Source organism: Monocercomonoides exilis (assembly GCF_001643675.1).
Source record: "Monocercomonoides exilis strain PA203 chromosome Unknown scaffold8-1962414, whole genome shotgun sequence".
NCBI lineage: Eukaryota > Preaxostyla > Oxymonadida > Polymastigidae > Monocercomonoides > Monocercomonoides exilis.
The window spans coordinates 274,012-299,552 of NW_027150553.1; the positions used below are offsets into that span (position 1 = coordinate 274,012).

Genomic DNA, 25,541 nt, shown 5'->3' on the forward strand with positions numbered 1-25,541 from the left:
ATTCTTTTTGATAAGCAACAAATTTATTATATCTGGAAAAAATTAAACAAAACCATATTTGATAAGATTTTGATTCAAAACCTTCAAATTACTCCACAATAAAAATAATCTCAAATCATATTCCTTTCTTTGATCAAATTTGCAAAATGTTGAAGTTTGACGATTTTATCTTTAATGATTATCAAACATGGTTCAATTTTTTAATCAAGATCTTTTATATTTGCATCTCTTCAAGAAAAATACCCCTTTTGTTTAAAAATGAGACTTCATTTAATTTGTTAAACACAATCATTTTTTAATGGGTTAAAAGCACTTCATAATAAAATTTCACTTTCAAATAACAAAGAGACCAATTATCACAATCAAAAAAAAGTCTGATTTATTTCATTTTTGCAATAAAAAAGAATGGAATTGATGCGAAATAACTTCTGAAATGAAAAAAATAATCTGTTTGATGAGACAGAAAATAAAATATGTGCGACTTTTCAAAAAGAACAACACACATCATGTCCCACAATTGATAAACGTGGATAAAAAAGTTATTCAAGCCAAAAGAAATGCAAATTTCCAATGTCGAAGCAATTTTGAATGTGAAACTATTTTGGCAATAAATCAAATAATTGCTTGATGGGAATTATTTTTGATATTCTTTTATTTTTTAAAAAATATTCAATTTTAAAATTTGTTTCCGATGTTTGTGAATGATCACTGAAAAGTGGAAGCTCCAATTGACGACATGTTTGTCTTTCTTTCGATCAAATGTTATCTTTTGAAACAACTGAAATATTTGAAACATTTGTAAGAAAATTAATAATCCCAATGGTGAAAAACGTTGAATTGATGAGCCTCGAAACAGTTTTGATTTTGAAAATAATCACACAAATGTCTATGATTATTATATGGGTGCTTTTCTACAAATGCGCAAACATATGGGACAAAATATTTGACTTCAGGCATTTTCATTGAATAATTACTCATGTAAGATTATCTTTTTGTGATTAAAATTTTTGAAAAAAATGGGTTTATTTTTTGAAATACATGTGATGTCACATAACATAATGTTATTATATCAATGGCGTATGCTTTCAAAAATGAAAATCAAATTTATTTGAAATCTGGTTGAGTTTAAAAATGTAATAAGTGAAACAAAACTTTCAATGATTGTGCAAAATAAGCTTGAAAGTCCGTATTTTCCCCCATATGTTAAAAATCGATATTTTTGGCAAATAATTGAAATTACAAAGACAATATGGTTCTCCTCATACAAATTTTCATTGTCATTCTTTTCAAAAAAAGTGTCAAAAAACTGTTCAGGATAATTGTTGAATTAACTTAACAAGAAAAAATAATTGAAATTAAGAAATTAAGAAATAAAGCTATATTTTATCAAATTTGATTAATACAAACCAATCAAATAAATAAAAGCAGTGACAGAATAAACTTTTTTATTTTTAATTGGAACACACTTGATTAATTCAGACGATGTTCGTATTTGAACCTTTCAGAAAATTATCAACGGCAGAATAATTCCATTTTGTAAAATTCTCTGTTGAAAAAACCACGAAAAGCTCTTCAAAGGATTGCTTTCCTTTTTGTGAAATGATGAGAAAAGAAAATTCGAACTATTGAAAAATAAAATATAAAGTTATATTTTCTCTAAACATTCACAAAATAGTCTGCAATGTCCGATGAAAATGAATAATAATAATATTCATAGGAAAGAAAGTCAAGCAGTTTATTTAAGCTTGTGATGATATCTTCGTATCCTTCTTCTTCCATCTTTTCGAACATTTTCATTTTCATCTCTTTCCTTTCCTCCTCTTTCACTTTTTCCTCCTCCTCTTTTTCATCTTCTGTTTTGTACAATCCACTTGAAATAATATCAAAACACTCCAAGAATCCACTTGTTATTTCGTCATTCAACGTTGGTCGTTGAAACTCCTCCAAAACAACATCAACAGCTCCTCCTTTTAACAAGTCTTCAATTTTCACAACCCTATTATCTGCTATTTCTTTCAATAAATGAATGCATTGAAGGCTCACTTCTCTGTTATTATCCTTAGCTGCCAGAAATACCCGAACAATACTGTTTAAAAGTCCGACAAATTCTTCATTCCACATTGTGCAATAGAGAAAATAACGTTCCAAGGTATTTAGCCATCTCAATAAAACAAGCTCTTTTTTTGTCTCTTTTTCCTCTTTCTCCGCTTCTTTCTCTCTCTTCCTATTCACACTTTTCATCAGCTCTTCCAATTCTCTTTCCGCCTCCCTTAAGAAATGCAGCTCATCAACAATTACTCCTTCAAAGCTTTTGTAGTATGGCAATCCGTTTATCAAAAACTGCCAAGATGATTGACATGCAAGTCGTGTAAGATTGTGATGCTTTTGATGATATTGAATGACCTCCTTGATTTCATTGATGAAAAGTTCTTGCTCCACTTCCTAATGAAAAAATAAGGAATGAAAAATCAATAATATAAAATAAGGAAACAGAAATGTTCACACTCCATATCCAAATCCACTCAAAGCCAGCAAAACTATTTCCACTTCTTTTTGTGCCTCTTCGTTTTCTTCTTTATTCAGTGCAACTTTCAAAAGGCAAGACACGCCAGTTGAAAGCAATTCCTCAGAAGCCCACCTGTTCAACAAAAGATAGCATTCACAAAGATCAATCAGAAGTTTTTCATTCTTCTCCTCTTTTTTCTTTTCTTCTTCTATTATCATCTTCTCAAATCTTTTGTCCAACGAAGATTCTTTAAAATGATTGTTCCAAATATGTTTCAATACTTTGCAATGTCCAATATGCTTCAGCACCAAAATTGCATTTTCCAAAGATAATTTCTTTTCTTCAATCATTTCGTGTATTTTGTTGAATAGATCTGTTTTAAAAAAAGCATATAATTCTTCTTTATTCATTTCATCAATGACTCTTTTCATTTCTTCTATTTTGACTTTCTGCTCAACTTCGGTGCAATCTTCAAGCTCTGAAAGCAATCCTTCAATAAAAAAGAAAAACAAAGAAAAAAATCATTGCAAACAAGAATTCAAAAGCAACCACGACTGCTTACCATTGAACTTTTTTGTGTTGTCCATGCCCTGCATTTTTTAAAGTTCATTGTGTCCAGAACACAATGCAGTTTTGCCATTCACATTGAAAACGAGAATGTTTGGGCAGAAGAAATTTGCGAAAAATATTAACACAAATGGAAGTCAAAGTGCGTGCACTCACACCGACATCCTTCGTATATTATCTTTGGCAAGTAATTTCGAAGAAAAATAGAAGTTTTGTGTTCTTTCTTTTATTTGTTATGGATTCACTGATTGAAAAGCATTATTTGAACTGGAATATCAATTTGCAAAATGAAAGTTGACGAATGAATTCATACTGCGGAATTTAGAAATATTATTTCCAGTAGAAACTGCAGGCAGTGATGGCAGTGCACAAATATTGAAATTCTGTCAGTTGATTTTTGGTAATTGGATGGAAAAAGGAAATCCAACAATTTAATTCATAACACAAAAGACGTTGTGTATGTGCTTTTTATTGTTCTTTTGATTGTGAAGATATTTTCATCTGTATCCTCTCTAAAGTCGTGATTCAGACAATTTATTTGAAAAAGTCAGTTTATTCGTTATTTTGGAAAACAGGGAAGAAGAGATCCAAACACAATCTTACAAATATATTAGAGCCTGGATATTTTTTGTTACGAATGTTTATGTTACTTATTTTTGACTCAACATGCGCGATGCATCGAAAAACGATGAAAAATGAATTTTGATGGAGCAGAAATCAACGGGGTTAGAAGATGTTCAAGACTAAAAAGGAAGAATGATCAATCTCTCTGAAAAGGAAGCGATTTTTGAAGAGAAAGGAGATATTTTCAAACTCATTTGTTGGAGAGATTGGGGCAGATGACTGAAACAGGAGATTGGCAGCAGCTACAGCAGAACAAGGCACATTTCTTCGTATCGAAAGGAAAGAACATTGCTTTTATGGACTTAGGAGAGGGATGGAACTGAATTTGATTCCTTGACTTGAGAGCCACAAATACGAGTTAATCTGTCATTTTGGCGTTATACAGGCAGCTGGAGGCAAATGACAGGTTTCATGGATTAGTCATTTTGCTATCGCCGTTGGAATTATATCATTGAAATATTATCCACAAGGGCAAAGAACGAGGTTGCAATGCTGAGAATATCCTCCAACAGAAGATATCCGATACTTGAGATCTTAAGTGCGTCTTCTTCTTCAACAACGCCATTGTCATCATCTTCTCCTTCTTCACCTTCTTATTCTTCTTATTCTTCTTCACCTTCTTCACCTTCTTCACCTTCTTCACCTTCTTCACCTTCTTCTTCTTTCCATGTGTTTTGCTCAGATATATATGTTAAAGAAAGTTATTCTTTTTTTGGGATTGAAGAAATGTTATTTTCATTCGAAAAACTTTTTGAATGAAAATGTGCGCTTTTCGAAATAGGAGCGAGAGAGAGAAGGGGAAAGAAGATATTGAGGACGAAGAAGTAGAAGAGGAAGAGGAGGAAGAAGAAGAAGAAGATGATGATGAGAAAGAGGAAGAGGAAGAATAAGGAAAAAAGAAGACTTTTGTGATGAGAAAGACGAAGTTGATGAAAAACTGGGGAGGTGAAACCGAAGAGTCAATCACGCCCAATGCTCACTCAAAGGATAGGAGCATGTTGTTGATCTCCGTCTCTTGTTTTCACTCATAACTTGTTTTTTTTCACTGCGAAGAAGAAGAAGAAGAAGAAGAAGGTAAAGAAGAAGAGGAAGAAGAAGATGATGATTGTTATGAAACAGATGGCAAGACAGAAATACTTCTCCCTCTCCTTTTCCCCTCGCCATATCCTCGTGAATCTTCTCAACGTTCTGCCCATCACATTGAGGCAACCGAAAAGCAGATCTCAATTTTTTCATCATTCCTCCAAAACTGCATTGCAACAAGCTCTGCCAGCATCATCGTCATCCAAAACACCATCAGCTGCCCTTCTTTCTTTTGCGCCTTCGGCTGTTCAGCTTCCACAAAGAGAGAGAGAAAGAGAGAGAGAGAGAGACAAACAGGCACATATCGCTTCGCCTCCACCTCTGCCAATACCCTCCCACAGACATCATTAAAAGCATACACACCTGGTTGTCCAGCACCTTCATCAGCAGCTCAAAATGTTGGCGTTTTCTCTCTTTTCAATCGGATTGTTCTCTGAAGGAAACAGAAGCGCACTCAAATTATCTTCTTTGCACACGCACGCACGCACGCACACACACACACACACACATCTGGATGGCTTATGAACAGCATGAAGAAGTCGTGGCAAAGACATGTCTCCAGCACAGATGCGAAGGAAAAGACAGAGAAAACAAAAGCAGCTTGCATTCATCACAGAAGATCCTCAACGGCAACACAGGGTGTGTCTGTGGAGTCTACCAATGGAACACACAGAAAAGAATTCGCCTTCGAACACGATGACTCAACCAGCCGCCAACAATGGCGATGAAGACGATGAAGAGGAAGAAGAGGAAGATGATGAAGACGATGAAGACGATGAAGAAGAAGAAGACGATGAAGACGATGAAGAAGAAGAAGACGATGAAGACGATGAAGACGATGAAGAAGAAGAAGACGATGAAGACGATGAAGACGATGAAGACGATGAAGACGATGAAGACGATGAAGACGATGAAGACGATGAAGACGATGAAGACGATGAAGACGATGAAGACGATGAAGACGAAGAAGCAAATGGATCACCAGAACATGTGGCATCATTCATTGAATTTATCTCCATTTTCTGCTTATCTTCTTTTGTCCTGTTATTATTCAGCAGAAACTCCAGAAACACAAACACATCAGCCACTCCCATCTTTGGCTGCATCTTCTCAGACTCTCCAAATAACATCTTGATTTTCTTCTCCTCTGCCCTTTCAAGCGCCGTGTCGAAGAACAAGAAGAACGAATGCCTCATCTTTTTTGAACTCCTTCCTCACAAGATACACAAACAGCCACATCTGTGCAAAGTTCAACAAGAAAAGCTTCTCTCCCCTTGTGTATTATCACATTTCAGACTGATTTGCTCTTCTTCTGCTTCTCGGCCATCTTCTTGAATACCTCCTTCTTCTCGCTTATTGTCTCTTGTTGCACTTTCGACAGCACCATCAGCATCTTCGCTTCCTTCTGCATCCTGTTCATCTTCTGCCTCACAGTTCCCTAACCACTCCTCCTTCTCCTTCTTTCTCCTTCATCTCTTTCATCTTCATCATCTCAATTATCTCCACCATCTTCATCATCTTCTTCTCCTTCTCCTTCTCCTTCTTCACCTTCTTCTTCTTCTTCTCTTTGTTGTTCTTCTCGCTCAGCTGTGCCATCTTCCTCTGCAACATGAATGTGATCTTCCTCTTCTCCTTCTTCTTCATCTGCTCATCTGACTTGATTGTCTGCTTCGATATAATTTCGTCTTCTTTTAATCTTTTGCATCAGAATGTAATCTCCAAACACATCCTTTTCTTCTTCTTTTCTTTGTTCTTCTTCTTCTTCTTCTTCCTCCTCCTCTTCCTCTTCTTCCTGTTAATCTGTTTCTTCTTCTTTTCAGTTGTCCAAGTGAATGAATGAATGAATATTTGTCCCTTCGATGTCTTCTGCCACACCCTCAGACACTCACACACTTAACTGTTGCTGTGGCTGATACAAATGAATGCATCCCTGAAGAGATTTGAAATGTGAATGAAAAAATAAAAAATAAAAAAGAAATGAGTTGGTGAAAAGAAATGACTGAATTCAATTTTTCGAATGTTTCTTAAAATCTTTGTTCAAAAGCAAAAGAGCAGAAAATATAAGACTCAACATAATTTCACAGGTTTGCTATTTTCCACAACTTGGCTTTTCATTTTCATTCACTTATAATTTGTTAAACGAACGTCAAATGAAATAAAAATATGAATAATCAATATTAAAATTTTTTTCTGTTTTGAAAAAAATGTTTGAATAACAAAATGCAACACTGCCAAAAATCATGCAATCGCTTTATGCTCATTTTCTTATTTATTTAAAAAATAAGTTTATTTCTAAATATTACAAACATTTATGATCATATATATAATATTTATTTCAAATAATATTTTTTAACGATTGAAATTTTTTCTGCTTATATTGCAGGACGAGCAGCAAAACCGAAGTGATGAGCGGTAAAATAAGATATACAACAGATATGCAAAAATTGGAAAGTTATCCATTGATAAGGGACAAGGATGGAAGAACAGAAGCAATGCGATGGATTGCTGAGAAGAAGACAGAACCTTTAGAGTGGATAAGACACAACAGCACGCTTTCTGACGAGAATGGTTGGACATTGGCAATGCTGTGGATTGGATATGTTCATACAGAACCACCACTGTGGATGAGACATGAAATAACGCTTCATGATAAAAAAGGTTTGACAATGGCGATGAATTGGATTTATAATGTTAAAACAGAACCGCCAGTCTGGATGAGGCACAACATCACCCTTGGTGAAAAGAATGGATTCACAATGGCCATGTTATGGATTATCTGTGTTAAAACAGATCCTCCAGAATGGATGAGACATAATATTACACTTAGCAACAAATTTGGGTCAACCATGGCCATGCTATGGATTAATAATGTCAAAACAGAACCACCGGAATGGATGAGACATGATAATGCATTTCGCAACAATTATGGTTTAACAATGGCTATGATATGGATTCAAATTGTTCAAACCGATCCACCGAAATGGATGAGGCACCGCAATTCACTTAGAGACAAGAAAGGATGGGCAATGGCAGATCATTGGAAAATATATGTTAAAACTGAATTTCCAGAATGGATGGCATTTGATGAAACATTGAAAGATGAAAATGGACAAACACCGGGAATGAGGTGGATTATTGAGAACAAAACAGAGCCACCAAATTGGATGAGACATAACATCACACTTGCCGATAAGATTGGACGAACAATGGCAATGCACTGGATCCAATCTGTAAAATCAGAGCCACCTGAATGGATGAGGCATGATATTGAAGTTGCAGACAAGAGCGGAATAACAATGGCCATGCTGTGGACTCAATTCGTCCAAACAGAACCGCCTTTATCAATAAGGCATATCATTACACACAAAGACAACAAAGGAGAAACAATGGCAATGAAGTGGATTCAACATGTCAAGACAGAACCTCCAGAATGGATGAGACATAACAACGAAATTGCTGATAAAGAAGGACGAACAATGGCAATGCATTGGTTAAAGGAAGTCAAGACAGAACCTCCCTTATGGATGATAATGGATAACACACAAAGCAAGAAGGATGGGAGGACATTATCGATGAAGTGGATTGAGGAGAAAAAAACAGAACCTCCTGAGTGGATGAGGCATAGCATTACGCTTGTGGATGATAACGGAATGACGATGGCAATGTACTGGATAAAACATGCAAAAACAGAACCGCCAGAATGGATGAGACACGGTATTACACTTGATGATAAGAATGGAGAAACAATGGCCATGAAGTGGATCATTCATATCAGAAAAGAGCCTCTTCAATGGATGAGGCATAATGCCACATTTTCTGATAAGAGCGGAAGGACGATGGCCATGCTGTGGATTAAATATGTCAAAACAGAGCCACCAGAATGGATGCGACACGATATAACACTTCGCAACAATAACGGATGGACAATGGCTATGATATGGATTCAAGACGTTAAAACAGAGCCGCCAGAATGGATGAGACATGATCCTGTATTTGCTGATAAGGATGGGTGTACAATGGCCATGCACTGGATAAAGGAAACCAAGACAGAGCCACCAGTCTGGATGAGACATAAAGTTACATTTCCTGATAAAAATGGAAGAACAATGGCCATGCACTGGATAAAGCTAGTTAAAACAGATGTTCTGAAGTGGATGAGGCACGAGAATACGGTTACAGACAATAATGGAATTACGATGGCCATGCGATGGATAGAAAATGTGAAGACAGAGCCACTAGAATGGATGAGACATAGCAATGAAATCACAGATAAAGTTGGACGAACAATGGCGATGAAGTGGATTCAGTTTACTGAAACAGAACCGCCAGAATGGATGAGACATAAAAATGAATTTAAAGATAAGGATGGAAAAACAGTGGAAGAATATTGGGAAAGATATGTTAAAAGCGAGGTACCGGAATGGATGAAGTGTGATGAATTAATTTCCACTGATGAAGCTCTTGATGAAATTGATGTTGAAGTTTCAAGTGAAACTGATGATGAAGGGATGACAGAGATAATGGATTTGATCAAAGAAATGTTACAAAAGCATCAGAACAGAAGTGGAAAGAAAATTCACTTGAAGATGAAGATCGAATAGGAAGGGAATAATGAAGATTTATTATTTGAAGCGAGATCCATTGCCATCACGAATGAAACAATGCATTTCAGCTGAAGACGAAGGCGAGAGGGCGAGAGTTGAATTAGATGCACCAGAAATGGAAGAAGGCTGATAATACCGCAAGAGTGATTGAATCATTTGCATTGAAGATATTATTTCTGAAGCATTAAACAAACGAACCGACTGATTTGCATGTGTGCAAATTAAGGCTGTTTAGCAACATTTCTTAATTCATGACTTTTCTTTCTTTCTTCTCTCTTTCTTTGAAGTTGGTTTTGTTCTATTGGCAGATGGTTGGACGTGCTTCAAAGATATCTCATTTTGATGTCCTTTCGATTTGCTTTCGATTGTTTTTTCATTTCAGCAGAACAATTGAAGCTGTTCATTTCAAAGTTTTTATTTTTGCTTATTTTTCAAAATATATCTTTTCAATTTTTATTTGATTTTGTAAATAATGAAAGAAAATCTCAATTCAAATCATCTTGTTTTCTTTTTATTTTTCTTTTTATTTTTTCTTTTTTCCAATTTGTCAATGTGACCGAAAATTCACTTTGGCATTTTGAAAATGAAATGAGCATTTCTGTGATTTTGGAGTTGAGAGAACTGTTGTTTTTGGTTGTTGTGCTTTGACGATTTTGTTGCAGCCATTTTGATCAGATTCAACAGTTGCGATTCAGTTAATTATTGGCTCAAGTTTGTTCATTTTTTGGAATTGAGAGTGTTTCGTTGCTGTCTTGCAAAATACACAGAATATTCACAAAGACAACATGAACTTTGACGTTCAGATGTTTCATTTGATTTCACACGAAGTCACAATTTCTGAGAAAGACATAACAAACATCTGTCAGTGTCACATTAATGATTTATAAAAAAAAAAGCTTCGAAGAAATATACATTTTTCTATCGCATTGACAAATCACATTACACAATAATATGTGTGGAAAAAATAAAATTGATTATTAAAATAGGAAATTCTTTTGTGAAATAGACTCCATTGGTGTTGTTGAAAACTCATTTATTGAAGTGTGAGAAATTCTCTTCAAACATATCTGAATGACAAAAATCAGAGTTCGAATCGAATTTTTTCTCTTTCGAATTGTGGAAGAAGGCAAACAGATGAAGAGAAGAAAACCTCGAGGAGAGAGCGTGAATGATTCCATGAAGAAGACTCGTGAACTGTTTGAGATGGAAACTATGGAAATGCCATTGAAGAAAGGAGAAAAATAAATGGATCAATCACAATCATCTGAACATCTTTTCTGCTGAACAATGTTCAGCTGGATGCATTTTTAGCCAAATGTTCAGACATGAATCTTTTGATGAGAATTGGAAAAGATTTTCTTTTCCATTCACTTCAACAACAGAAACAGAATCTTCATTTGCCATGCAGGAGAATTTATATCCAACCACTTCATTCGTGTTGAATCTGATTTTACCAATCACTTGAATGTGGATTTGAGGGGTTCGCTGTTTCTGTTGTTGGGTGGAAGAAACGAGATGAATGAAACGAAAACAGCTGTTCAATTCCCATTTGTGGTGGGAAATAATATCTTCCATTCATTTCACGAAGACAAAGAATAATCTTCAATGACTTATCAATATTCTCACACTTCATAATTCTCTGAGCATGCGATGTATTCATCCATCTCTTCATCAACAGCCATGCCATCCATGAGTGATCATGAGGAGGAGGACGAAATCCTTCTGCCCTCATCAGTATTTGAGGTGAAAGATGCCAGAGCTGGTGATGGGAATGAAGATGTGAATAACAAAGGAGGATGTGATATGCTCAATCTGGACAATCCTTTCAGAGCATTTGATGCTGCTTGTTCACTTTTGTGGGAGAAATGTTGGCAGATACGCTCCATCTTTTATTCGTGTCTGTTCTGTTGTTGACTTTGGTGCTCAATCTGGCCAACGAATTAATAAACAAGAAATATGGAAAATTATCGTCTGCACAACTGATCCAACCATTTCCTTCTTTTCTCCTTCAAACGCCTCTTTCTCTTCGCCATGTTTTTTTTCCTTCTTCTTTTGTCTTCTATTTTTTCATCTTTATCTCCTTCGCTTTTTCGGTTCTTCCACATATTCGTTTATGAGTGCATGAATTTCTGTGGTTGCATCTCTGCTGCAATCATTATCTCTCACAGTCCTGACTCCAGTTTCTGCCTCTCTTCATTCCTCTGAGGAGGCTTCTCTTTCACTTTCATTTTCTACGGCTCATCACCCCTCATTGCAGATGCGATCATTCTTTCCATTCTTCTTCTTCTTCACATCCTTCCTTCTTCTTCATATCCTTCCTCTGTTTCTAACTTCAATCTTTTCAACTCTCTCTTCTTCTCATTTTGTTTTCTTCCTCCAACAATCCTATTCCAAAGCCATTTCCATTCCCTTTCTTTTCCGATTCTCTGGTCGCCTCTCTCACCAAGCACAGCCGCTCTGCAACGGTCTCTTCCAAATATTTTTCATTGAATCATCTGTTCACAAAAAATATCCTCAATTAAGCAAACAATGCCAAGCTCAGTGTGGCCGAGGCGCTTCTGATGACGTCTCGTTCAATGCCATCATTTTGAAGAAACCTAATTAATCAACACAAAAAAATAAAAAAAAATATTGCAATCATCAATTATGAAACAAGTGAAATAGTACATTCTATTTATCAGCGTCACACAACCTCAAAACAGTCCTTTCCGCTTTTTGACGTTTATTCAAGCTATTTTTCAACAAATTGCAAAGGCAATCATTCAATGAAAAACATCATTCGAAAAGAACAATCAGTGATTTTTCATCCTTCTCTTCTTCATCAACAATCATCTTTCCAATTTTTCCACTTACTGAACGATTTACAAAACCATCTATCCTTATCCCATTCAGCTCTTTGCAATAACTCAAATGCTTCAACTGCTGCGCTGAATTTTCCATTGTTGTTTTCTTTTCTCCATTTGAAATTATCCATTTTCGTTTGTAAAGCATTTCAGTAATCAAAACAGGCACAAATTGCTCTTCTTCTTCCATTTTCTGTTTCTATTCTTTCTCATCCCCGTGCGCCAGCTCATTTATCTTATCTTCAAAAAAACAAGCAAAGAGAGACAGAGAGAAATATCATCCCAATCATCACGAATTCGAGGGAAGCAATGTTTCCAAACCGGTGAATGCTTTTAACACGCCCTTCTCCTGCATTTTTGCAAATCCACAGAAACACAGAAGCCATCCCCAATTTCTCATTCGCATTCAACAAGAACATCCTTCAAAGGCGGAAACAACAAAAAATAGAAAACACAAAATAGTCATGAAAATATATGCATTCACGTCATCAAACTGAATAATGACATTTTTGGCAAGATATTTCACAGAATAAAACAATGATTTAACTTTTCAAGTTTATTGTTATGGATGATCTGATCGAGTTTTTTTCTTTGAACGAAATTAAGCATTGGAAAGATGATAGATCGGCAAACGTATATTTTCTGCAGGATAGGCGATATTATTTTGTGCGTTGGAATGAAACAGCAACGACGGGGAAATGATGATAAAATTGGTGGAGATGTTTCATATGAAACGCATAATTGAAGGAAATTCATTTTCCAAAATAACATATGAAAGGGTTATTGCACTATATACGACAGTTAATAAAAATTTGTGAGGATGATTATAACGTTATTGTTAACTGTTTCGTTAAGTTATTATGTCTTTCTTTTGTGCTGAAATTTTTATTTTAATTAAAATGCAGAGCATTTTAATCTTCGAGAAAATTATCAATTCAATTTCTTCTCTTCAAATTTGAGAGAAGTCACTTTGATGGGGCATGTTTCTTTCGCGATCAAAATGAATAGCGCCTCCCAACCTCCAATAGCTACCAGAATTGCGCTTTTAACTGAACAAGCAACACTTGGAAGTGGGCCAACAATTTCCGCAAGCAATGATATAGCTCCGCCACCAATTGCCCCTTCTATCTTCACGCTGCCTCCGCAAAATGTTGATCAGAGCCACGAAGGAAGAATAGAAGAGGAAAATGACGGAGAAGGTGCTAAAGAAGAAATAGATACGATGGATGATATTTTAACAGCAATTTGCTTAACAGATCCAACAGTTTCCCTCTTTGATTTAAAGTTATCAAGATCTGAATTGGAAGAGGTTGCACCATTTTTCAACGAGCTTGATTTAATCCTGTAATTAGCAAGAGCCAACCAGCAGCAGTTAGGTCACAATTCTGGTATCGCGACGCATTGGACAAGGCAGGCGAGCAGTTCGAAAGTAATTAATTTCCAGCTTACAAGTCAATGTTATTATCCATTCAGAACATAATGCTGAAACAAGATTTTGCTAGTGAGATGACAAAAGATGCGTTGTTACTAATGACTCAGACAATTCAAGAAGCCAGAAGAGCTCGGATACAAGGCAGATATTGGTTTTCAGCAGCGAGAAAGATGGAGGCAGATACGACGGGAGGTTTATTAACAAAGAGGCAGCAAGACCTTTTGGAGGAGGTTCGTATTGAACAGAAGCAAATCCAAAAGGCCACAGAGGCGATTAATTGCAAGAGAACAGATAACGTTGGAAGATCATTATTCAAAACAACGCAGGCTAAGGGCTCCAGCAGGAAGATGTTTTTTAGAAGTTTGCCCCGGACGCCTCGAAGTCAACTCACTTTTCGAAACTCCTTAAAGAAGGTCAGCGGAGACTTGGAGCAGGGGAGTTTCAGGGCCTTCCGAGGGAGGAAAGAAATATAAAGGAGCACGCAGAAAATAATTGGAGTCCGAGCTGCAATGTATTTGCAGGAATGGGACAACATAAAGGGAGGAAGATTAATCAGACCTGGAGCACATGCCTGCTGGAAGGTCAAAAGAGCTGAAGAAAAATAAGAGGAAAGAGACTGGGAAGATGGAGCAAAGCGAGTGAGCGAGGAACAGCGGAGGGCCTTCAGAAGTGTGCAAAAGGAGCAACTGGATTCAGGCATAATCAGCGTAAGTTCTGTGAATCAGTTCAAATTCAGAAACAATGTGTTTTTTGTCAAAAAGAAGTCGGGAGCCTAGTGTCAGATCCTTGATTGTCGTCCCCTAAATGCGGCAATGATGATGTTGCACTTCAAGTTCAAAAGCGAGAGAACTTTTGAATACCTCATTCAGAAAGATAATTATGCAATAACGTTGGATCTGGCTCAAGCATATTGCCTCATCCCCGTGTCACCAGAATTAAAACCGTATCTCAGTTTCAGGTCCGAAGGAACAGATTATTCATTTGAAGGAATATTATATGAATTCATGGATGCTCCGAGGATCTTCACAAAGATTATGAGGAATGTTACAAGAGCCACAAAGAAAAGATGGAATGTGAGAGCGATTGCATATCTCGACGATATGACAATACTCCACCACGACAAAGCGTATTTGGAAATAATCAAAAGCCAAATGATGTTGTTCTTGGGAAGCTTGGGATTAATGAATCACAAAAACAAATGCCAGTTGGAACCAACGAAGAGATTCACATATTTGGGCTTCGACTGGGATACAGAGGAGTTCACAGCGAGATTGGGAAAAGACAAAGCCACTTCTCTTGAAGCGCTCCTCAGTCTCTGGGAGAGAAAATGTGTCGAAGCCAAACAAGTTCGTATGAAAGATTTCGCTTCACTAATTGGGAAGATAAATGCAGTTCGCTTTATCAGACAAGACGCCTCACTCCGGATGGTGGCTTTGCATCGTCTGCTCCAGAAGAATGTGAGGACATCAGGATGGAGCGGGATGATGAAGATGAATGCCTCTGTTCTGAAAAAGTTACTGGAATGGAAATGGATTCTGAACCTGAACAAGCCTCGACAATTACAAACAGTATTTTCTCCCCAAGCGACACTCACAACGGATGCATCGGAGCTAGCTATGGGAGCGACACTTCGAAGAAACAACATGATTCTGGACTGGCGTGCAAAGTTTCGCAGAATGCTCACAGCAAATCGTCTTTTAACAGGGAACAGTTGGCTGTGTTATTGGCACTCCACCATTTCTCACAAATAATCAGAACCAACAAAATATCTCAACTTCTCTTGAGATCGGACAACAGCTCTGTTGTCTTCAACATCAATCGGTGGAATGCGGGGAAAAATCTCAGGCCAGTTCTTCGAAAGATATGGAAGTGGAAAGAAGCAATGAAGGTGCAGATGAAAGCTCAACATCTTTCAGGGACACGGAACAGCAGAGAAGACCATTATCTCGACTCGAAAGAGCGGGAGACTACACCAAAAAAGAAGAAACCTTCAAAAAAGTTATATCGCTCATCAAAGTCAGACCGACTCTCGACGCGTTCGCGGCTCATCACAATCACAAGCTGGAAAGATGGTGTAGTATAGGAAGCCCCATGCACGAAGACGGGCTGTCAGTTCCTTGGAGTCAGGAATGTGTTTTTGCTCATCCTCCGATTCCGCTGATTCCGATGGTGATTCGGAAAGCACAGCAGGAGAGAGCTCAAGTTGTTCTTCTTCTGCCGAACTGGAAAGGCCAGAACTGGGAAGTTCTTTTGCGCCACAGCAACTTCTATAGTTGGGAGCTGAATTTCAATATCCAGGAACTGATGGAACGAACATCAATGAAGAAGATAGGAGCATATCTTCCTCCTGGGAAGCTCAGGCTAATTCTTCTGAATCCCTCAAAAGAAAATGTCAACTGTTTTGGAAACAAGCTGTGCAGGAACGAAAGATTTCAGAGGAGCTTGGTGAGCAATGCAGAAAAGGCGTTGCACAATCCACATGGGATGGATACCTTTTCGGATTTGCACGTTTTGCTGAACAATGGAAATTATGCGGGCACTCAGTAATACCAGACAATCTACCAGAGTGGACTGCAAAATGTGCAGACGTGTTTTAATCCTTTAAGAATAAAGGTGTTAAAGAATCTGTGCTTCGGATGATCAGAGCAGCGGTTTTCTTTTTCTCATCGCTTGCATTCAACACAACCGAGGGAGAGATCCCAATAATAAGAACACTTTTCCGGTTGTTCAGAAGGACTAATGCTGCAAGGAAAAAGACAGAGCCTGAGATATGGAATCCAAAAAAAATTGCTTGAATACTATATTGAACTGGGGCCAAATATCGATCTAACTTTCAAAGCACTTTCACAGAAAGTTATTTCCCTCACAATGTTTTTTTCTGCCTGTAGGTTCACTGAATTGGAAAGAATGGACATGTCCCAGTTTGGAATTACAGAGGATGGTGTATATTTGGATACCTCCTTAAAAACATCAAATACCAGAACAGAGATCGCAGTTCACTTTCTGTCAGAAGAACCTTTCATTTGCCCAGCTTCAGCAATTTGAACGTTATGGGAAATTGTTCAAACAAAAAATTGTGGTACTTCTCATTTGTTGCTTAACACACAAACTTTTGAGCCTCTCACTGTTTTTGGAATCAGAAGGCTGGCGAAGGATGCAATGGAAGAAGTGAGCATTTCAAAAACATTCACATATTATTCTCTCAAATCGGTAACTCTGACGCGGTAACAATGGCTGATATTCCACAGGCGCAAATTGCAAAATTCGCTCGTCTTTCACCGAGGACTAATAAGTTAGTCAAACTTGACTTCAAGAGTCGATTATCCAAATCAATGGCAAACGTTATTGTTGCAGCAATGAATGAGACAACAATGGAAAGAGAAGGAAGCCACTCAGAAAATGGAGAATTTGAAAACACGAATGCAGAAGTTACAAAACAAATACATTCAGAGACTAAGTCGGAAGGCGAATCAATGGAAAGAATAGACATAGAAGTTAGGAGAATCACAAAGATCCGCTGTGAAAGACGAAAAGATCAAAACAGTTCGACTTTTCAAAAAAAAAAATCAAGTAAGATTCAGACTAGAACAACTTCAAAAAGCGAGCAGAAGGACCAGGAATCAGACACATTCATAATAAGAACAAGAGCACAGTTACGAAGACTTGAGAAGTCAGAATATACATGAACGGCAGAAACTCAAATGGGTTGTAGAAGTCAAGCTCCAAATAAACTATGGTCTCTCAAAAATGAAGAGAAAAAATTGAATATCTATTTTCTTTCTCCATATGAATCAAATTATTTTTTTACTCTAAATTGGCGTAGATCAAAAAAAATTATTTAACATCAATCATATTCAACAATGAACTAAATAAACAGATTAATATTTTAAATTCGACTGGAATGCACTCAAATATGCTTTGAACATATTCAATTTAACCTGACATTAATTTGTAAAGAGCATTTTTTGATCAATGAAAAATAATTTTGATATTAAATAAAATTAAGCAATTTATGCAACAGTATTAAACCCTTACAAGTTGATTTTGGATAAAACCCTAACATTAATACTGTGATAAAAAAAGCGAACAAATAAAAACCCTAAAAAAAAACTCATTTATTTTTTTTAAAATTGAACAGGATTTAGAATTTTCAAGATAATTGAAAATAACTTATTATACAGTTTCCGCACATAATAGGCAGAAAAAACTTATGTGCACAATGTGGAATCATGATAGCTGTGACATATGACAATTTTGTGACCGGTCGTATCTTGTTCATTAACCGAAAGTGAAGATGGAGAAAGAGAAGAAGAGGAAAAAAAAAAAGTGGAGGTGGAGGAGGAAGGGTTGGAGACGAGGAAAAAGAGGAAAAAGAGGAAAAAGAGGAAGAAGAAGATGAATGTGATGATTTTGAAGCATTCGGATTGATGAAACGAGATGAAAACATGTCCATTCTCGAAAGAAAGATAAGATTCTTATTGCAGTTGGAAAATGGCAAGGGAGAAATGAAATCTTTTTTATGTTCTTGTTTTTCGGATTTGGAGGTTATTATGAGAGAAGATGAAGAAGATTGTGAATTCAACGAATGATTGACAATTGAATGTTATTCAAGAATATTTTTTTCATTCGATTTTTCATCATCTTTTCCTTCTCCACCTTCTTTTCCTTTCTCTTCTTCTTCTTCCACTTTATTTCCTTCCTCCAATTCATATTCTCATTATCCTCCTCTTCCTCGTTCTGAATCAATTCCACAACCTGTGTCTTCCAAGCATTCGACTTCACAAACACATAGCCCCCACAATTTATATGCTAATTTGTTAAGTTCATCTCCCAATCATCAAATAAACACAACAAAAATTGATGATTCTTTCTCTTCTTCCTCTTCTTTTTTCTCTTCCTCTTCTTTCTCTTTCTCTTTCTCTTCCTCTTCCTCTTCCTCTTCCTCTTCTTCTTCCTCCTCTTCTTCCTCTTCTTCCTCTTCTTCCTCTTCCTCCTCTTCCTCCTCAAACAACAGCAACTTCAGCAGTCATACCACATTTCGTGCTTCCAAATGCAATTGAGGTGCCAAATTTCCCACAAAACAGTACTTCCTCCTCCTCTTCACCTTCATCATCTTCTTTTATTTCTGCGTCTCCTTCTTCCCAGTGAGATAATTTGTCAACCTGGTTTTAATCTTAACTGAATCGAATTCTCCGAGTGTTTTTTTTCCATTCATTCTTCAACATTGGACAAAAGAAATCATGAACAACCCTTCTCACTCCTCCACTTTTTGAGGGCTTTGATATCAGAATGTATCTCCCAACATCTGTTATTGACAGACGCTCCAAATGGAAATGATTAGAAAACAGGTAATTGTTACAGAAGATTTATGACAAAGACACCAAATGCGAACGCGAAAAAAGAAGCAAAAGAAGCGAAAGAGAATATAAATTTGTGTATCAACTCTGTTTTTTCTTCATTCAATTGCTTGAATAATCTGAATGAAATTGCGTGGTGAGTCGAGGTTGAACCTTGAATAATGCATTTCATTATATGATTTTGGAATTCTTCTTTTCTTTCTTTTTTAATTGCTTTGTTTCTTTTCGAAGCTATGAAAAATATTCTTTTTTTTTTTTTTTTAAATGCTCTCTTGTTTTCTCTTTTGTGAAATGGTAAAAAAATAAAAATAAAAAATTTGTGTCAAAAAATGTGAAGCATTTCCTCAAGCCTTTAAAATAAGGTGCAAAACAATCACAATTAATTGAGTATAAATTTGTCTGTTTCGATTATTGAATATATCATGAATGCTTATGACAATATCTTCAAATCCTTCTTCTTCTAGTTTTTCAAGCATTTTCATTTTCGTTGCCTTTCTTTTCGCTTCTTCCATTTCATATCTCTCTTCTTCTTTCAATCGATATGAAACATTCGAAAAGAATTGCAAGCTTTCAAATGCAATTTTGCCATCCACTGTTCGTCGCTGCATCTCCTCCAAAACAGCATCAACAGCTCCTCCTTTCAACAAATCTTCAACTTTCATAAATCTATTTTGTGTTGCATTTCTCAAGGAATAAATGCACTTGTCACTAATTTCTATGTGATTATCCTTCGCTGCTCGATATACCTGAACAATTCTGCAAAAAAGGCAAACATATTCTTCATTCTGCAATGAACAATAGCGAAAATAAATCTTCAATGTTTCGACCCATCTCATCAATGTAAGTTCTTCTTTCGCTTCTTCTTTGCTCATTTCCTCTTCTTTCTTCTTCCAATTCACGCACTTTGTCAGCTCTTCCAGTTCTCTTGTTGCCTCCTTTACAAAATGAATTTCATTCATAACAGCATGGTCAATGATATAATTGAACAATAATCGGTCTATAATAAACTGCCAAGCCGACTGATAGGCAAGTTTTGTAAGATTTCTGTGCTTCTGCTGATGTTTGATGATTTCTGTAATTTCCTTCAAATATAGTTCTTGTTTCACTTTCTAATCAGAAATAAATGGAGGAAAAAGCAAACACAATAAAAATGAAATAGAAGTGCCCATACGCTACATCCCATTTCGCTCAAAACCAGCAACGCTATTTCCACTTCTTTTTGCGTTTCTTCGCTTTCCTCTTTCTTTGAGACAGCTTTCAGAAGGCAAGGCACACAAATTGATATCAATTCGTCTGAAATAAAGTAGAAATTTAACAAAGAGAAGCATTCGCAAAGATCAACCAAAAGACTTTCGTTCTTTCCCTCTTTTTTCTCTTCTTCTTCAATGATCATTTTCTTAAATCTTTCGTTCAATAAAGATTCACAAAATGCATGATCATAAATGCGTTTCATCGCACAGCAATATCCAACATTCTTCAAAAACAAAATTGCATTTTCCAAAGAAAAGTTCTTTTTTTCAATCATTTTGTCAATTGTGTTGAACATCTCTTTTGTGAAAACTAGTTTTTGTTTATTTCTGTCCATTTCATCCATCAATTCATTCAGTTCTTCGATTTTATGTTTTTGCTCTTCCGCATTGCAACATTCCATTTCAGAAAACAATTCTTTAAAAAAATAAACAAAAAATGTAACCTCCAGCAATTCAAATGCAACAACGAGGACAAACCATTAAATCTTTCAGTTGCACTCGTTGTCTGCATTTTTGAAGCATATTACATTCAGAATACAACGTAGTTTTGCCATTCACATTGAATTCGCATTTGTTTAAAAAGAAGAAATAGATGAAAAATAAAAACTCAAAAGAGTCATATAAATATGTGTTTATACCGTTTTTTCTTTTGTTGACATTCTGGTCAAGAATTTAAAAGAAATGAAAAGCAATGCTTTATCCTATTTTCTTTATTTATTATGGATTAAATGATCATTTTGTTTTATTATCGAAATTTGCTATTGGAAAGATGAGAGACCAGCGAACGAATATTTTCTGCAGAACGGGCGATATTATTTTGTGTGGTGGTACGAAACAGAGAAGACGGGGAATTGATGATGGAATTGGGCGAGATGATTTTTATGAAAATTATCTTTGAAGGAAATACAGCGATGTGGCCTTATCAGAGTGCAAGAATATGACAAAATATATAAATAGTCATTTCTTTGTCTTTTTGAGGAGAACATCAGAAGAGAGCTGGACAGAGAAAGTCAATCATCAGATAAGAGTTGCATATTTTTTTTGTATTCAATTGAAATAGGGGTTAAAAAGAATTGAATTGAAAAGCATTTGGATGAGAGTGAAAAGGAATAACAACAATAGGATGGCTCTTGAAGAGGAAAAATGAAGAGATATTTTTTCTGACAAAGAAAGTGGAAGACAACATTAAAAGTTGGACATTTATGTGGGAAAAAAGGATTATGAAGAAAGGAGCTCTGTGAAACAATGGAAAAGGAGATGGAAAGCATCGGCGATTGGACAATCCTATGCATTTGCAATAGGAAGAGCAGGTGTGTTCTTTAGAAGAATTTTTATAATTTAAGCAAAACTAATTATTTTTATGTATTTTTGAATTCATTTTTATATTCCGACCAACAGCATTTTTTATGTTGAGCGCTATTGCCAGGAACAATTAATTTTAAGTTGCATTTTTGCTGATTATATGGTTTCTTCTCACTCTCCTTCGTTATCTTCATTGACGAGGTTTTTTTTATTTGGCTAATATGAAGAGCACCTTCTTCGTTATTGAGAACTTATTGACCATCAAATTCTCATGTTGCAACACGGAATAATTCTTCCATTTGTTGTTGCTGATGTTGGCTGATATGAAATTCGAATCTGTCCGTTTTGACTTCATTTTCTTCAATTGAGTCTTGTTCGCCTTTGTCGCTCAGCTCGTCCAAAGAGCATCGTCGAACTCATTTCATTCCATTTCTCTTTTTGATTCTGTTTCTTCTTCTTCTTTTTCTTCTTCTTCTTCTTCTCCTCTTTTTCAATCATCTCACACAAATTCCTCTTCACTTCAGTTTTCATCAGAGCTTCCACATTTACTTTCACAAACACAAACATCTTTTTCTTCTTCTTCTTCTTCAACACAATCACCAATCCAATTTGCATCTACCAATCCATTCAATTCAATAGCTTCATCAACTTATTCATCTTCTTCTCCATCTTCTTCCTCTTCCTCCTCTTCCTCCTCTTCCTCCTCTTCCTCCTCTTCCTCCTCTTCCTCCTCTTCCTCCTCTTCCTCCTCTTCCTCCTCTTCCTCCTCTTCAGCTTCTGGCAGCGCTGACGCTTTCCTCTCAGTCTGACCAGCTCTTCTTCGACGCCGCCATGTTTGTGAAGGAAGTGCTGAGGGAAATGCGGATGAGGAGAGCGGCGAAGGGGATGCTGAGGAGAAGAGGGAAAGAGGGAGGAAGAGAGGGAAGAGAAGGAAAAGAGAAAGAGAAAGAGGAGGAGGAAGGAGAGAAGAAGAAGGGGAAGATGAAGTTGGATGAAGAAAGAGGAGGAATTAATATGGAAGGAGGGCTGTTTGGTGTTCGAACAGAAGAAGAAAATGAAGCTGAAGAGGACAATTTGAGAATGGATGAGGGAAAAAGAGAAAAAGAAGAAAAAGAAGGAAAGAAGAGAAGAGAAGATGGAATGGAAGAAGATGAAGAAGAAAGCAAAGAAAGCAAAGAAAACAACACAAAAAGAGGAGAAAGTCCTCTTTTTAGGCCGATAGACGAAAATGTGTTTGAGAATGAAAGCGAAAATGAACATGAAAATGGAATGAATTTTGGGCAGAATGAAGAGAAAACAGGAAAAGCAGGAGAAAGAAGAGGGGATGAGATGAAAGGGAGGATGGATAAAGAAGAGGAAGAAGATGAAGGTGAAAAGGAGGAAGAGGAAGAGGAAGAAGAAGAAGAAGAAGAAGAAGAAGAAGCAAAAAGGAGTGAAGAAGAAAGGATCAGAAGAAGAGAGCAGAAGATGGAGAATGAAGGAACGAAGAGCGACGAGCTGCCCACAGAAAAGGCAGTCATCGAGTGCTGTCTGCAAATACTCGCCAACATCAACGAGAATCCGAACAATAACAAGTTCTTCATCGATCCTGTGCTCCTTGGGCTGGTTGTGGAATTGATGAGGTTTGCCTTATCTATTTTTCTTTCTATTTATTTGATCAATTTGATTATATTCTTTTTGAACTTTCATTTACATATTCTTCAAATATTAATTATAATATGAATGACATTTCAAATGAAATGATCATCCCTTTCATTCAAAGTGATTCTGTGTCTGTTCTGCGAGTGATGGCGTTCCGCTTCTTTGTGAACTTCTCGTGTGGCAGCGACAAAGACATCCAGCGTCTGCTGCTGCAGCCCTCTTTCTTCGACGTCTTCGCCTCGCACTTGTCCTCCTCCTCGTCCTGTCTGCGCCACGAGGCAGCGCTCCTCGCCTGCAACATCGGCGCCGGCACCTCCTCCCAGGCATGCACCCTCCTCCGGCCGAGGTGTGTCTTCGCCCTCTGCCACATCTCCCAGGCAGACACACACAGCGCCCAGTGCCACGCGCTGAGGGCACTGAGGAACATGGGGTTGCTGGGGAAGGAGGTGGAGGGGGTGATTGTGGAGGCTGGGTGTGTCGAGGCAGTCGCGCAGATTCTGAAGAGAGGGAGGTATCGGAGTGTGGTGTGAGAGGCGATGGACCTGTTGTGGGTGCTGCTGGGGCAGTGGGAAAAGAAGGATAATGAAGAAGAGAAAGAGGATGGAGAGGAAGAAGGAGAAGAAGGAGAAAAAGAAGATGGATATGACAATTATGCAACAAAAAGTGCGTTCGATGGCAATTGGCAAGTGGCAGAGAAGCCGATGGGAATGTTGGGGGCGAGTGGGAAGCAGCCAGATCCTTCGTTTTTTGAGATGATTGAAACATCTTCTTCTTCCATTTTCTCTCAAAATGTGCCAATTTACCAGACGCTGGATGCATTTCGCTCGACTCTTTCGGAGTCTTCGCATGAAACAAGTGAAAATACAAGTCATTCCTTTTCATCATCATCATCATCATCAGTTGGCTCATTGCCTTATCATTACTCTTCGCCATGCAACATGAATGCACGAAATTCTTCATTCACCTCTCCTTCTCCTTCTCCTCTCCTTCTCCTCCTTCATCATCATCATCTTCTTCTTATCAACATTCAACATCACTCATTTCACCCAACTCATGTTTTCCTTCCTCAGAACCAGTTCTCTTCACAATCAACCACAATTTCATCTACATCCTATCCAATTGCAAGCCCATCCACAAACACTCTCTTTTCTTCTTCTTCTTCTTCTTCTTCTTCCTCCTCCTCCTCCTCTCCTTATTTTCCAGCCACTTTATCTCAATCGCAGGGTTTCAGCAGCCAATTTGCCAGCAGCTCTTCCACAGCCACACGGCTGCCTCCATCTTCCCTTCCAACGCCTCGTGTTTCTGAGCTCCAGTCGCCTTTCAGCTTCGACTCTTCACTCTATCTGAAGCACAAAACTCCTTCAGGGCTGGCTCCGCTTTCTTCACCACCTTATCCGTCCTTAACAGTTCTTGTGAAACATTCTGTTTGATGTTGGCATCGTTTGCGATTGCTGTTTTGAGTTTTGGACTGATAATTGACTTCTTGTTTGTTGATTTTTTTATGATGTTTTTTTTTCTCCAAACCTTTTGTCAAATGACAATGTTAAAGTGATGAAAAAAAGGTCTATGAAAAAAGAGCTTCAACGTTGACTTGTGTTCTTTGGTGATGCGTTTGACGAAAAATACTAAAATAATCAACTTGCGTGTAAAAAATAAAAAGCTGTTATTGACAAATCCGAATAACCAATTAAATAAAGGAAATAACAAATGCAAATAACTAAAAGAGTCAAATACAAACATTCTGCTTTGCTTTCTTTTATTTTCCAAACAATAATAACATAATTTGTGAAAGATTTTTCATTCAAATTGCGATATCCTCTCACTCCGATTGAAAGAATAATGTTTGACTCTCTAAACTTGAATGCATTCGCTGAACCTTCTTCAGCGGATAAGATGTTCAGAAGATTGTGATTGATCCATTTATTTTTCTCCTTTCTTCAATGGCATTTCCATTGTGACCATCTTAAACAGTTCATGAGTCTTCTTCATGGAATCATTCACGCTCTCTCCTCGAGGTTTTCTTCTCTTCATCTGTTCGCATTCTTCCGCAATTCGAAAGAGACAGTTTTCAATCGGAACTCTGATTTTTGTCATTCAGATATGTTTGAAGAGAATTTCTCACACTTCAATAAATGAGTTTTCAACAACACCAATGGAGTCTATTTCACAAAAGGATTTCCTTTTTATAATAATCAATTTTATTTTTTCCACACATATTATTGTGTAATGTGATTTGTTAATGCGATATAAAAATGAATATTTTTTCAAAGCTTTTTTTTTTATAAATCATTAATGTGACACTGACAGATGTTTGTTATGTCTTTCTCAGAAA

At 36.9% G+C, this 25,541-nt stretch overlaps 11 protein-coding genes across 11 annotated transcripts; 8 read left to right on the forward strand and 3 right to left on the reverse strand.

The window, feature by feature from the left end:
- Window positions 1-1,253: 1,253 nt before the first annotated feature.
- MONOS_13626 (uncharacterized protein) lies at window positions 1,254-2,937 on the reverse strand (the record flags this gene model as incomplete). The annotated part of the gene is made up of 2 exons (XM_067866343.1): window positions 1,254-2,442; window positions 2,506-2,937. The coding sequence occupies 2 exons, from the start codon at window positions 2,935-2,937 to the stop codon at window positions 1,657-1,659; spliced, it is 1,218 nt and encodes a 405-aa protein (XP_067732812.1). The 3' UTR covers window positions 1,254-1,656.
- Window positions 2,938-4,186: 1,249 nt separating this feature from the next.
- On the forward strand, window positions 4,187-4,587 carry MONOS_13627 (uncharacterized protein; the record flags this gene model as incomplete). The annotated part of the gene is made up of 2 exons (XM_067866344.1): window positions 4,187-4,368; window positions 4,479-4,587. The coding sequence occupies 2 exons, from the start codon at window positions 4,187-4,189 to the stop codon at window positions 4,585-4,587; spliced, it is 291 nt and encodes a 96-aa protein (XP_067732813.1).
- Window positions 4,588-5,332: 745 nt separating this feature from the next.
- Window positions 5,333-6,115, forward strand: MONOS_13628 (uncharacterized protein; the record flags this gene model as incomplete). Its single annotated transcript, XM_067866345.1, has 1 exon — window positions 5,333-6,115. One exon carries the CDS (start codon window positions 5,333-5,335, stop codon window positions 6,113-6,115), a length of 783 nt encoding a protein of 260 aa, XP_067732814.1.
- Window positions 6,116-6,208: 93 nt separating this feature from the next.
- Window positions 6,209-6,708, reverse strand: MONOS_13629 (uncharacterized protein; the record flags this gene model as incomplete). The annotated part of the gene is made up of 2 exons (XM_067866346.1): window positions 6,209-6,476; window positions 6,674-6,708. The coding sequence occupies 2 exons, from the start codon at window positions 6,706-6,708 to the stop codon at window positions 6,209-6,211; spliced, it is 303 nt and encodes a 100-aa protein (XP_067732815.1).
- Window positions 6,709-7,113: 405 nt separating this feature from the next.
- Window positions 7,114-10,185, forward strand: MONOS_13630 (uncharacterized protein). Its single transcript, XM_067866348.1, has one exon. The coding sequence runs from the start codon at window positions 7,186-7,188 to the stop codon at window positions 9,379-9,381; it is 2,196 nt and encodes a 731-aa protein (XP_067732816.1). The 5' UTR covers window positions 7,114-7,185; the 3' UTR covers window positions 9,382-10,185.
- Window positions 10,186-13,227: 3,042 nt separating this feature from the next.
- MONOS_8128 (uncharacterized protein) lies at window positions 13,228-13,575 on the forward strand (the record flags this gene model as incomplete). Its single annotated transcript, XM_067878513.1, has 1 exon — window positions 13,228-13,575. One exon carries the CDS (start codon window positions 13,228-13,230, stop codon window positions 13,573-13,575), a length of 348 nt encoding a protein of 115 aa, XP_067732817.1.
- An 896-nt stretch (window positions 13,576-14,471) lies between these two features.
- On the forward strand, window positions 14,472-15,410 carry MONOS_8129 (uncharacterized protein; the record flags this gene model as incomplete). Its single annotated transcript, XM_067878514.1, has 1 exon — window positions 14,472-15,410. One exon carries the CDS (start codon window positions 14,472-14,474, stop codon window positions 15,408-15,410), a length of 939 nt encoding a protein of 312 aa, XP_067732818.1.
- A 112-nt stretch (window positions 15,411-15,522) lies between these two features.
- Window positions 15,523-16,206, forward strand: MONOS_8130 (uncharacterized protein; the record flags this gene model as incomplete). The annotated part of the gene is made up of 1 exon (XM_067878516.1): window positions 15,523-16,206. One exon carries the CDS (start codon window positions 15,523-15,525, stop codon window positions 16,204-16,206), a length of 684 nt encoding a protein of 227 aa, XP_067732819.1.
- A 683-nt stretch (window positions 16,207-16,889) lies between these two features.
- Window positions 16,890-17,655, forward strand: MONOS_8131 (uncharacterized protein; the record flags this gene model as incomplete). The annotated part of the gene is made up of 1 exon (XM_067878517.1): window positions 16,890-17,655. The coding sequence occupies one exon, from the start codon at window positions 16,890-16,892 to the stop codon at window positions 17,343-17,345; it is 456 nt and encodes a 151-aa protein (XP_067732820.1). The 3' UTR covers window positions 17,346-17,655.
- A 1,607-nt stretch (window positions 17,656-19,262) lies between these two features.
- MONOS_8132 (uncharacterized protein) lies at window positions 19,263-20,985 on the reverse strand. The gene is made up of 4 exons (XM_067878518.1): window positions 20,905-20,985; window positions 20,744-20,771; window positions 20,188-20,681; window positions 19,263-20,125 (listed from the first exon to the last, which is right to left on the reverse strand). Exons 1-4 carry the CDS (start codon window positions 20,923-20,925, stop codon window positions 19,361-19,363), a joined length of 1,308 nt encoding a protein of 435 aa, XP_067732821.1. The 5' UTR covers window positions 20,926-20,985; the 3' UTR covers window positions 19,263-19,360.
- A 1,414-nt stretch (window positions 20,986-22,399) lies between these two features.
- Window positions 22,400-25,478, forward strand: MONOS_8133 (uncharacterized protein; the record flags this gene model as incomplete). Its single annotated transcript, XM_067878519.1, has 3 exons — window positions 22,400-23,190; window positions 23,331-23,733; window positions 23,776-25,478. 3 exons carry the CDS (start codon window positions 22,400-22,402, stop codon window positions 24,637-24,639), a joined length of 2,058 nt encoding a protein of 685 aa, XP_067732822.1. The 3' UTR covers window positions 24,640-25,478.
- Between the last annotated feature and the right edge of the window lie 63 nt (window positions 25,479-25,541).

Coding starts and splice junctions, on each gene's coding strand:
- MONOS_13630 (XM_067866348.1), top strand. CDS start 7,186: ATGAGCGGTAAAATAAGATATACAACAGATATGCAAAAATTGGAAAGT.
- MONOS_8132 (XM_067878518.1), bottom strand. CDS start 20,925: ATGTCAACAAAAGAAAAAACG. Junction 20,772..20,904: donor TGTCAACAAAAGAAAAAACG/GTATAAACACAT, acceptor TCAAAAATGCAG/ACAACGAGTGCAACTGAAAG. Junction 20,126..20,187: donor TGAGCGAAATGGGATGTAGC/GTATGGGCACTT, acceptor ATTTCTGATTAG/AAAGTGAAACAAGAACTATA.